The sequence below is a fragment of the Syngnathus floridae genome, chromosome 6 (assembly GCF_059516105.1).
Source record: "Syngnathus floridae isolate MCC-2025c chromosome 6, RoL_Sflo_1.0, whole genome shotgun sequence".
Lineage (NCBI taxonomy): Eukaryota > Metazoa > Chordata > Actinopteri > Syngnathiformes > Syngnathidae > Syngnathus > Syngnathus floridae.
The window spans coordinates 8,843,125-8,855,693 of record NC_142418.1 but is presented as its reverse complement, the minus strand read 5'-3'; the positions used below and the strand labels follow the sequence as shown (position 1 = coordinate 8,855,693).

Genomic DNA, 12,569 nt, shown 5'->3' with positions numbered 1-12,569 from the left:
AAACTCCATGAGCACCGAATGAAAACTATTGTGAATATTTATTGTTAGAAAAAAAAAATAGAAAACTCTGTGCAGTATGAGATTATTGAATATTCTTTCCACCCCGTCTCCATACACAGGTGGAAAAAACTGGAAAAGCTGTTATTAAGGGGCACAATTTGAAATCAAAATAATACAAACTGCTCTGTGGCAACTAAAAATGTATACTGTCCTATCAACAACTTTCTTCCTCCACATTAAGTGGGACTTGATACTGACAATGTCTACATTTTACAGCGCTCACCTCAATTATTTCAGCAGTAAAGTCACAATTGAGTGGTTTTATTTCCTCAGGTCATTATCATCCCCCTGTGTTTAGTTAAGTCTATTTGTAAATGTAATGTAACTACAAGGTGGAAAAAGATGATCACATTAAGCAGACATTAGGCCAGAAAGCCAATGAAACCACTGAAGAGTACTTTGCATTGTGCTGCTTCACTAGTAGACTTGAGAGAACTTTTTTTGTCTGTACCAGTGTAAAATTAAGTGCAGTTAAAAAGAGAACACATGAAGAAAAAAAAAGTCAAAGGATGGTCTAGCTGTCTAATGGGAATCATTGATTTGCATTCAAATACCGCAGTATTATTGGTTTAAAAATCAATAACCACTATGCTTAAGTAGTCAGCATAATAAATTACTTTCTAACCTTTTGTATATATACAAAGATAAAAAACAGTGATGGCTTTGCTCTTTAGTATCAGAACTATAACTGGAATAGCTTACCTGACACTCTGTAGCTGTAATGTATCCGGATCTGTGGCATTGAGAGAGGCTACAAAGCTTTCCACAGGAATGTTTTCCATCCTGGTGACAACGAGTGGGTCAGGGAAAAAGACGGGTCCTTCATTAATGTCTAAAACTTTGACTTGGACAGTTGCTGTGGAGCTGGGGCCATAACCAGCATCAGAAACCAGAGGGTCCTCATTCTCCACTTTAATGAAGATCTTGTGGAATGCTGCACCTTCGTAATCTAGAGGCTTTAAGTAAAGAAATTGTTATAGCATGGACATTTAGATGGTAAGAGACAAATATCGCATTGATATACCTTGACAACTGAAAGCATTCCCTCATTATTGTCTGGGTTGGTCTGGATCTCGAATCTCCGTGTGGGATCTCCGTTTATTATCGAGTAGACAGCTCTCCATGCGCCAGTCGCTGGGTCATCTCTATCATCTATTGTCAGGTTGACAGCCACACCAGTCGAGCCTTCGTATACATAGGCTTCAAACTGTAGAGACAGACAAAAAACACCATCAGTAAGAATCTAGCTAGATGCAAAAGTTGAAAAAGGGATTATTAATTTTGACTTGGTATTTTCTTTAAATAATGCACTATATAGAAAAAAAATGGTATTGTAATGTGTTGTACTGTAAGTATAAGAAAAATGTACAAGAAATAGCAGATTTTATACCATTAAATAAGCCACAAAAAAGTATATTTACACGTGGACGATTTAGATCTGAACTTTACATATATTTGTGGAGTACGTACGTCTATAAATATTAAAGATAAATAATTCAGTACTTTTCTAGCATGAATGTGAAATTCTCATTGCTTTAATGTCGGTGGTGAGTGTGTGTGTGTGTTTGTGCGTGAGTGTGTGTGTGTGTTTGTGCGTGAGTGTGTGTGTGCATGCGTGTGTCTGTAAACTATGTTAAGATCAGGGTTTTCTGCTGCAGATTCTCATATTGAAAAATCTGCGTAATGTTTAAATGCAAATCTTTACTGACCAGAATCATGTTATATTTGAAGAAGAAAACAAATAAATAATTATTCTTATATACTGTAAGATATGATAGTAACTCTAAATCAAACATTTGTGGGGTAACAATATGATTATAGCTTCAAGAAAAAGTCCAAAGTATTTGTCGAAGTTACATGAAGATAAGGGATCACCCGCACCCTGCAATTTTGTAGTCATGAGTACAAGACTTCCAGATTGAGACTAAAATATAATTAGTCTTATCGACAAACAAAGAGACTGCTGCATGAGTAAAATGTGATAATCTTGCCACCTTCATCAGCAATGTACGCTGTTTACAAATGCATATTTTAGATTGTGTATTTTAGCCTAGTGTTTATCCCGTAATTAGTAATCAAACGTGGTAAACTCGCAGGGATTAGGATTCTTTTATTATTATTTTTATATATCAGCGTCGCATTCATGAAATAAATGAGCTACCACAGGACATGCAATTGTGTTTCTGTTTATAACGAATATTTTAAACTGGGAAAAAAAGGTGCCTGGTTACCTACCCCCTCCCATTAAAAGACAAAGAAAACATTCTCAATAAATATGGTGTTGCACATTGGTGACTGCCTTGATCAATCCCAAAAATAATACAAATCAAAACCAAGTGGTATAATTTTCAGATTAAGGATTACATTTAAAACATGAACAAATTAGAATAAAATCAATTTAAAATTCAATAGTCACAAAGAGCTACAGCAGAAGAAGAATCAAGAATAACCTGTGCTTCTGATTCCTGATAACCGTAAAGTTCAGAGAGCCACGAGGTTTAAACCAAAAGTGCCACTTAAGTTTTAATCACCACGGTGAATTCTCAGGGTTTGTATGCTCTCAACAATCCATTGAGCAAATGTCTCACTGGTACTGCTCAGAGTGTTTTTGCCAAGGGATGTTCTCTTAGCTTTTACTATTTTTGTTTGGTTAGCAGCACCTTTGGAAGCAAGAAGCAGAGTAACACACCCTAACTGGACTTGTTATTAGGTACACCCGGAATCGATATTCCAGTCAAATATGTGAGTTTTCATTATTCTTTTTTTTAAATGCTATTAATTACCAAATTGTGGTTACCATAGAAAAGAAAGGCAGAGAAATTCAACAAAGTAAATGACCTGAGCTCATAAACAATTAATCAGTTAACACCGCTTTTGTGTTTTTTTTTTTTTTTTTTTTTTGCTTTATCAGGGAGCATATGTACTTAATGAATTATTGTTCTTGAATATTCCGAATGGTGCCCGATGGCTGTCTTTGACCTTGGTGTTCTACACTGATCTGCACGGAGCTTGGTAATTACCATATTGACAGATATAAACAACTTTTCTTTTAAACATCATTGTACCTACATTATAGACTCCATCCTTCATATCTTGCTTTCAGTTCATCAATCAAATGAATGAATTGACACATAGAGTAAACACTCGTGTCCTTCATCGCTAATTTCATATACGCATTTAAATTCATTTTACACTGTCAATCAAAATGCTCCCCACTGATCATGCTTGGCGAGAGAAGAATTCAATCACTTAAATAGCCAAGCAGTCTGCCAGCAAATTTTAATGAGTACAATCTGAGCTGAAAAAGATACGGACACACATAAACCATATATGTGTGTGTGTGTGTGTGTATATCAGCACCATTATTGCGTCAGAGCTTACAGTGTAAGCTTTCAAACACGAAAGATCCTACTTAACAACAGCACAAGTAAAGTCAAGATAAATGCATCTCTAGTCAGCCCACTGTATTGTTGTTTCTCAGATTACCTTCTTAAAGCTACACCCTACTGAAACCATCCATTTGTCTGGGGAGAAGCAAACATTGATTTTGTCTTTATCTTTTGCTTTATTTATCCAATGCTCGTTTAAAGCAGTTAAACCGTTCAGTCAGTTAATGCCCAGAGGAAAGAAACACGATGTTCTTTCAAAGAGTACCATACACTCTACAACAAAAGGATTGGAACAGTCAGGCCAAGCTTTATTTTTGGTGTGGAATAAAAAAAATGAAGTTAGAGAAGAAAAGATGAATTTTGATGATCAAACTGAGCGTGCCTTCTTGTACCAAGCTTCAACTTCTTTCCTTGTTGAAATATTTGGTCATGACTTTTCTGCATGATAGCCAATCATCCTATTCATTTCTGTTGCAGTTTTTTTTTTTAAATTGGTAACTATATATGTATCTGTTGCTTTATGAGTTGCTTAGGTTTCCATTATTTGTTTGATCAATGAAGATTAATAAGGCCGTCTGAGAAGAATCCAAGCAAGCCATGATAATCTGTTTCGCAAATGAGCTTTGTTTGTTTGGCATCATGAGCAAATACGTTTTCGTCGAAGCATTAGAGATTCCATCTTTTTGGTAAAGGTTAAACCCTGCATCATCAGTATGTAAAATGTTGTCCCATAATATTTCAGCCCTGTCTCTGAACTTTATCCTTTGCGAGTGGCTTGCATTAAATGTAGCCTCAGAAAGCTTGTTCACAAAGTTTTCCACACAAAAACTATATTGAACCTTCACATCTGCTCTGACAGCTGTCTTAGACTTGTTTCCCAAGGTTTTCCACCTGATGCCAATTTGTACACAGTGGTTACTTTCTTCTTCTTTCTTACTTTCTTCCGAATCATTGTATTGGCTTTGGACACTATCACACATGTGAATACTGTCTGGGTATAAAAACATATATAAAATATAAATGGTCAAGCAATATAAAGACAGAGCATATAATGATGCTCAAAGAAATATGCACTGCAAAAAAGGCACCATTATATAGCCGATAAATCATTGCAACTGTGTGAAGTCCCCTCTATCTTGAAATTCTCTGCCATTATTCCAGTCCAAACCTGCAATTTTGGAACTTAATGACTACAGGCTTGTCACTATGACATCTGTTGTCACAAAGTCCTTTGAACGCTTCATGAAGACCACCTGAAGAGCATCACAGGAACCCTGCTGCAACCCCTGCAGTTTACCTACTGAGCAAATAGGTTGGTAGATGATGCAGTCAACATGGGGGCGCACGTCAACCTGGAACTCCCCGAATAATCAGGGACCTTTTGCGGACTTCAGCAATGTGTTCCACACCATTCCTCTCCTCCAGTTTAGTGTCTCTCACACCATCTGCCAGTGGATTTACAGCTTCTTGACAGGTAGGACAGAACACATGAAGCTGGGAGAATGAACTCATCCACATTGGGAATATTTGGAAGTTAGTCTTAAATTTTAATTCGAAATAAAAAGTCCTTGATTCTTTTGTCAACAGTGCCTATACCTTGTTTCTTCTCGGTATATCTAAACTGTTAGGAAAATCAATATGTCTTGTATGGCCTTGTGGGGCCATTTTACACTTAGCACATCACTGAAAAAGTAGGTAATAAGCAACATTATTCATTTCAATATGCTTTTCATTTGATTGGCAAAGAAATGTATCTGCATCAAATGCTTAAAAAACAAATAAAGTCAAAAAGTCAAAGTCAAAGTCTTACTTTGTTAGTTCTTAACTCACTAAAATGCCTTGCAATATTAAGAGTATACAAGGCACAAAAGTGTATCTTATAAAATATTAAAGTAATACGGCTCTTTAAGCTCCGACCTCTGAATTAGCGTGTACGAAAGAGTTTACTTTTACAACCAGATTGTATATCAGCCACATAAAGTGAAGCACTAACATCTTTAAACAAAGCAATCAACATCAGCAGAAGGAGGAAGAAGAAGCAGAGAGCTGTTTGTATTTGTTTCAGGAAGGGATAGCCATTAGATTAGGCACAGCGAGGACGACCCCGACCCGGCTTGCGGTGGTTTGGTACACAAAACAGCCCTTCTGCTCGTACCAATTTTATGTAAGAGATGGTAATGCACGTCAATTGTGGAAGCAGCAAACAAACATATTAGTGAGGTACAGGAAATAAGTTACTCACGTGATAATTTGCAACTACATAAAACTTAAAAGGCCACATTGTACAGTGCAGAGAATAACAATTATTCGCCCATGGGTTAGTATCTGCTCATTTCCTTAGACCTTTGATCCGAGAATTGGCCCTGAGTGGATGTATGAAGTTGGTTCTTGAAATTTTGCTTTAAATCCCTTCTTTTTCCTTACCTTAATTATAACTGTATATAATTAAAAAAATTATGTCTGCTTTGATACATCATTATTGTCACGTTTTGAATTATCGGTAGCTCCAGAATCAAGACTTTAAGAGGCATTCTGACAATTGAAAAACCTCTGAAATGAATCTCAGAAAGCTTGTGTTCAGGTAACCTACAGCGGTACCACAATTTATCTGCCGAGTATCCCTTTGTTCCCCCCCCCCCATTTAAATATGATTGAAGGAGATTGTGCAAGACAGAAGACTTCTATATATTATTAGATAAAAAGCTTTTCGATAGATGTGACTTTCAGCAAAGCAAATTCGTCATGACAGCTTTCAAAACAAGTTTAAGTCAAAACTCAAGTATAAAACTACACTACACAGCTAAGTGATTTACACTGGCTAAAAGCAGGCAGCAATACATGTTCTATCTCATCTCAAACAACGGTAACTAGGCTTGTCACTGTGTAGGTTTTCTCAAAAGTTATTTGCCTATATCTACATTTGCCATTAATAGCTTGCAAGCATATGTACAGTTTTCACTTTTGCTCCTTGAAAAAGCAGAACAAATCAGCCCCATGGAGTAATGAATGTCTGGGCAGAAAAGAAAATAACTCCTGTTTTCGATCACGGCTTCGACCAAGCTTGAGTGGCAGAAAGACAAGAGTATTCTAATACTAATAGTCCTGGCCCATTGTACACTACACACACACACACACACGTACGCACACACACAATACATGTCACGCTTTATACAACTCACCTTGCCTGATAAACAGCCTACAAATCCTTTCCTATCGGCTGTTTTTTTTTTTTTTTTTGTACGATTCCTGGTCAACTGTGCCTCCACATCATAGAGGGACTGCAATGTGTGGATTGAAGCAATCACTCCACACACTAATCCGTGAAACCCCTTAGCCATTCCCGAAGAAAGCCCTGCACTGACAGCACCCTACTGCTCAAAACATGGCGCTACATCCATCACTGCTAACGTCTTTATCCATAGGACAGATGGATTGCAGGGAAAACATACTGTCAGGTCATCATAGAGGAGAACATTTTGGGGTGTTGTGGGCAGAAAGATTGGTTTGAGCAAGAGTGAGAGACAAATCTGTCTGGTTGTCATTAAGGTTGAGTGACACAAGGGATAAGGTCCATCACCATCTTGTTCTGGGGAGCTCAGGAAATAGACCCAGTGAGACATTGTGAGGAATTAACTGAGAGCCGAAACGTGCAAATCCAGCCAAGTAGGAAGATAGAAAATGTGCAATCAGTATATTCTTATGGAGGTAAAGATGATATAAAAACAATTAAAAAACACAAGTTTAGTGTGAGATGAAAAGGTTACAAAGGTCCCATATGCAGGAGAAGACAGGTGAGTATAAGCAGTCAAGTGGGAAGATAGAAAATGTACAATCGGTATATTCTTGTGGAGGTACAGATGATATAAAAACAATTAGAAAACACAAGTTGAGTGTGAGATGTAAAGGTTACAAAGGTCCATATGCAGGAGAAAACAGGTGAGTGAATATAAGCACTGGTAGCAGTCTCAGCTAAAATTGGAATAACAATATCCACGAAAGTCCTGTGGTGTGAGTGTGGGCAACCAACAAACCCTAGAGGCCATGCACTAAACATAACAATAGACTCGGAGGATGTTTTTTTTGGACTCCTGCTACTTGCATGTTTACTACTGCATAAAATATAAGCTGAAGAATATTTTTGTTTGAACTTTTATACGGTCAATAGAAAATGCAGTGTCTTGAATAAGATAAAAAAAATCATCTGAAGAAGGACTTCTGGGAAGTCAGTATTGGAATAGGTAATGAATATTTTAAACTGTTAAAGCTTGTGTGGAAACAAAAATCTTCTGTGTGTGTATATATATATATATATATATATATATAAAAAACACACATAAAATACATACCACCCCACCACACACACACAATTGTGAATAAACTCGCTGTATGTTGGTGGTCACTTGAGAAGTCATTTATAATTCATAGGTAGGTTGGAAACATTCGGGAATTGTGGAAGGATTTATATAGGGATCTTGTAGCACCTTCAAACACTTGCTTTTTAAAAGGCCTATTCCTCTATGCTGTTAACCGGCTCTCTTCCGAGTGAGAAATGAGAACATTAACTGGGACACGGACATGGTGCACTCTGAACAGCCCTGCTAAGCCCTCTGAGCTGTAACATTTTACATCTGAGCCGTGCTCCTTACAAGTGCCCCTGACACCGCAATGGATCATGGGAGGGCTTCAAGGGAGGCTTGGTTGGCCAAAGTGTGATAAGTCTCAAAAACAGATTGCATCTGAGGGTGTTTCCATTAACAACCACACAACATCAGTGTTACAACTGCACCTTGGGGTGCAGGCAGCAGAACGCAGCAGCTATCAACTATAGCCATTATTAGGAGTAAAATTTACCATTGAATGAATGAATAAATAAATAAATAAATAGATTTGAGCGCATGTGTTTAACTTTATGACCGTCAGGCAGATTTGGTTTGTATTGCAAATACCTCGAGGCGCTGCTGACTTAACAAACCTCCAGAGACAGAGAACACGCTTACTCTTGCTTATGATTTCCTTATCTTGCCTGTGCACCCATATCACCCAATTAATGTCTCTTATTTGTCAAATACATTATTTGCAGACTCTGTGATACTTGTTGTCCTTACCTTGAGCTTTTACATAGGAACTATTTTTTTCTCCATATAAGAAGGTCAAGGACTTTCAGATACTATACCTTTGAGTGGGTGTAAACAGGCAAGTAAAAGGTCGAAGGTTGGAAAATATAGCATAAATAACATCATTTAAAGGGTAGTTTTCTTGAACTACAGTTCACTAGCCAACCTTTATTGAGTTCTACATTTTGTCTTTCCAGTTAATAAAGACTTTTTTAAACAATTGCTGTATCTACCGGACACAGTAAGTGTCTTGTTAAAAAAAGTGATGACTCAATAACCAAAGCATGTTTCAATCTTGTTAATCAGTGTCCTAAAATGAGTGGCAACTCATTACAGAAATCTTATGTCTTTTTAGCAGTAAAAAAAACAAACAATTCCCTCACTATTTGTGAAGAAGCTACACAGTATAAAAAAAAGAAGAAAAAAATCACAGCAAAAGAAAGATGGTGTAAAATCGGTGTCTCTCACCAGCGGATGCGTGAATTCAGGAGCATGGTCATTCTTGTCTGTAATGGTAATTGTTGCTGTGGCTGTTCCTGTTAGGCCCACTTCACTTCCTGCCATGTCCTTGGCAACAATCTCAAGCTCATACCTTGTGGTTGGCAGTGTCTGGAAAACACAAAGTGAGGTAAATTAGAAATGGGGTGTGCAGGATACCATAGATTCACATATTACTATATTATTGAGATGATCTGCTTAAAATGTTTTACTGCATCAGAAAGGAATTTCAATTCATTGGCATGGTGCACTATAGGCATAAACCTTCAAAATTGTGGGTTCTTTTTCATGCCCAGCGTGAATCTACCACATACGTCAGTAAATCTGCCATCACCTCAATCAAATTCACCAAAGTCCTGCTACATGCCAATAAATAAATAAATAGCAAGTATAAAAATTAGTCCAGCAAATTGTCAGGTGAATTGTGTGCATATCAAAGAAAATTCCCCAGGTCCCTCAGAATGCCCAGTACAGCGCAGAAAGATAAAGCAAATTATCAAAGCACGTCAGGGCTTGCTTCAGCACAGAAAACAGCATACAGCAGTTTTATATTGGGGTGCAAATGGGCTATCTACTTCGCTATTTCTGTATCCCAGGTACAAAATAATGACCTTAGATTGTTTTCTGCCTTGGGGTGCTTATTGTATTTTGAAGCTCAAGGGAAACGAGCACACCAGCAATTTCCAATTCACCTACCTACCTCTTCAAAGAAAAAAATGGTTGTTCATGTACGAGCATGTATGCAGAACCTCTGCTCCTATGAGAGAGGGAGAGAATGAGGGATATATATATATATATATATATATATATATATATATATATACACACACACGTATGTAGCTGCCACAATGAAGCATTGCAAATGACAGTTAGATAAGACTCACCATCCAATTCATACCCTGAACAGACTGGTATTTCACAAATGGCACAGACTTACATCGGTTTTCCAATATGCTGTACAACCCTGAATTACAGCCCCACAACACTAGTTAAAAAAACACTCACTGTAAAAATGGCAATAAAAAATGATATACTATAGCCTCCCACTACACATTAAAATCCATTACATCCAAAAAAATGTCCACATTCTAATCCTGCAAAGACATATCCTCCTCCTGCAGAAAGTGCTGATGCAGTAATCCGAGTAGCCAGTAAAACATCCTACTCTGTTATTCTGCAAAGGGCAGATTATTCAAAATGCTCCCAATGATGATACTGTGAAGTAGTTGTATCCGTAAATACTGTAGTTCCTTTCTTAGGCATCACTGTGTATAAACAGAAGTGTGCATATTGTCCTTACACAAGGCATTGACACAAAGATGCTCATAATGGGTGTGACCGGATGTTTTTGTTGTACAATATTAGCTGTTGTTTAATGGTGAAATGAAAAATTTAGCTTACATCCAAAGTGATGTTTTATTTTTCTGCTTTCCACCACAAAATGGATTAGAAGGCATAAAGATGTTTTTCCTTTTATATAAACTCAAAACCCATAGTACTGTAATAAAGTACAACATTAGCTGTTGTTGCTACGAAACATTTAATGGTGAAATGACAAATTTAGCTTACATCCAAAGTGATGTCTTATTTTTCTGCCTTCCACCACAAAATGGGTTAGAAGGCATACAAATGTTTTTCCTGGAACTACATTTCTACTTGCCCTTGAGCATAAAATTGAAAATAACAGCCCATGTTGTGAAGGAATGAATTGTCAAGTAAGACGATTGCAGCTACAAGAATCCCTTCATTTGCCATAATTCATGCCCAATAAGGATGTTGAGTGGACTGAGCAAATAACAGGTGGTTGGCTCTGGTAGAGCTAACACTTCTGTTACAATATGCACTACAGAGTCACACACCCTGGTGTCTAAAACCATCAACATGAACTGAGATACTATCACCCAAGAGAAGAGCTAATGCAATGTGACAATGGTTGCCAATGTTTGCTGCCAATTCTAGCAAGCTAGTGGGTAACTTCATAAATATGCTCCGATTGCGCACTAGTTCACGCTGACCATTCAGAAAATCAGAGCATTGCTCACATGTGCCGTTCACTTATTTAGTGCACCAAAATTGGAGTGCCAATGCGTGCTCTGCACGGTGCGCCGGTGTGGCAACAATACAGACGGAAATATTTCAAGTATGAGCTGCAACAAGTTACTTTTGAACTTAATAGACATAGAATAGTCTGTTTCTAATTGGAATTTTGTTATTTGAACTTCTACTTAAAAGTTAGAGGTCGGGTAAATGTTCAGTTGTAGCATTTGGCGCATTTTAGAGCAAGGGTAAAAAAAGGGACGAAAAAAATACAGAAGGCCATGCTGTCAAATTACATTTTTTACATCTTGTGCAATTTCAGGGTTATATTGAGCACTGATTTTTAAAATAAAAATCTGGCCTCGATTTAACACACTTTATGATAAGTTCAAAGTAATCACAGAAATGTCTTGCTTGTTTTATTTTTCAACAAAAGTTATAGTGTCAAGCTTTTCATGAGGCATGTAAAACCAGGATACCTTTTGGACAACATTTATAGGCCAGTAATCAGCCAAGCTCTGCTTGGTTTTCAGATCTCTTATAAAAGAAAGTGTCACACTCCATCCATTATTCTCTATTGCTTTTCCTGTTCAGCGCTGTGGGTGATCTATCCTGGCTGGCTGGGTACAACCTGGACTGGTTGGCAATCAATTAAGGGCATATAAAGACAACCAACTCAATTCACATTCGCACCTTTGGGAAATGTCCTCAGTTCTCAAAAATAATCGAAAAACTCTTTGTGAAAAGATCAAATCACTTTTTTGAAAGCCATATTTTAAGTGAAACAGGTCAACTGTAATGGCAGCAATTAAAAGCCATGATAGTACTATATAATAAACAACTGAGGTTTTCATCAACGTTGAAAAGGCCACAATTATCAAATTATTTGCAAAGTTATGAAAACAGAGAAAAATCATAATCATGGCTTAGTGATTATCTTGAAAACAGAAAACAATATGTACAGTAAAAAGAAGGGCTCAATCCTTGGGCCAATTTTATTTATGTTCTATATCCCAAAAATGTTATCTGTATCAAAGTTCCTCACATGTGAACTTTTGCTGATGACAATCATGTCAAGTCAAAATTATCCAAAGCCATATGAATATTACTTCTTTAATCGATGTTTTTAATTCTTTCAGCAATTTTCACATTTGTCCTCAACTTATTTCCTAATACCATATATTAATTTATAATTTACGAATAACAAATGCAGTTTGTATTTTACAGAAGCAGTCAGTAGCTGGCAAAGAGGTCAGAGTATCCCGCCTTTCATTCAATGACAGCTCAGATAGATCCATGCATTCTATGACCCCATAGTATGTGGTTCTGAAAATTAATGAATGTAGTTTACAAAAGAGGGCAATCAGGATCGTAAATATAGAGATTATTCATTACCTGCCAATAATTTATTCATAGAATCACATGAATTCTGTGACGTGGTAAATTGCAGGTTTCAGGTTTGCAGAAAATA

At 37.1% G+C, this 12,569-nt stretch overlaps 1 protein-coding gene across 4 annotated transcripts in view; it reads right to left on the bottom strand.

Annotated features, from left to right (window-relative positions):
* The window catches only part of cdh13 (cadherin 13, H-cadherin (heart)), a 169,387-nt gene that overhangs the window by 34,974 nt on the left and 121,844 nt on the right, over nucleotides 1-12,569 (bottom strand). For all 4 annotated transcript variants that reach the window (XM_088379246.1, XM_088379250.1, XM_088379249.1 and 1 more), the window contains exons 8-10: nucleotides 9,032-9,172; nucleotides 1,085-1,267; nucleotides 763-1,016 (exon numbers count right to left, since the gene is read on the bottom strand). In XM_088379246.1, coding sequence (XP_088235372.1) covers nucleotides 763-1,016; nucleotides 1,085-1,267; nucleotides 9,032-9,172 — 578 coding nt within the window. The remainder of the gene's footprint in view (nucleotides 1-762; nucleotides 1,017-1,084; nucleotides 1,268-9,031; nucleotides 9,173-12,569) is intronic.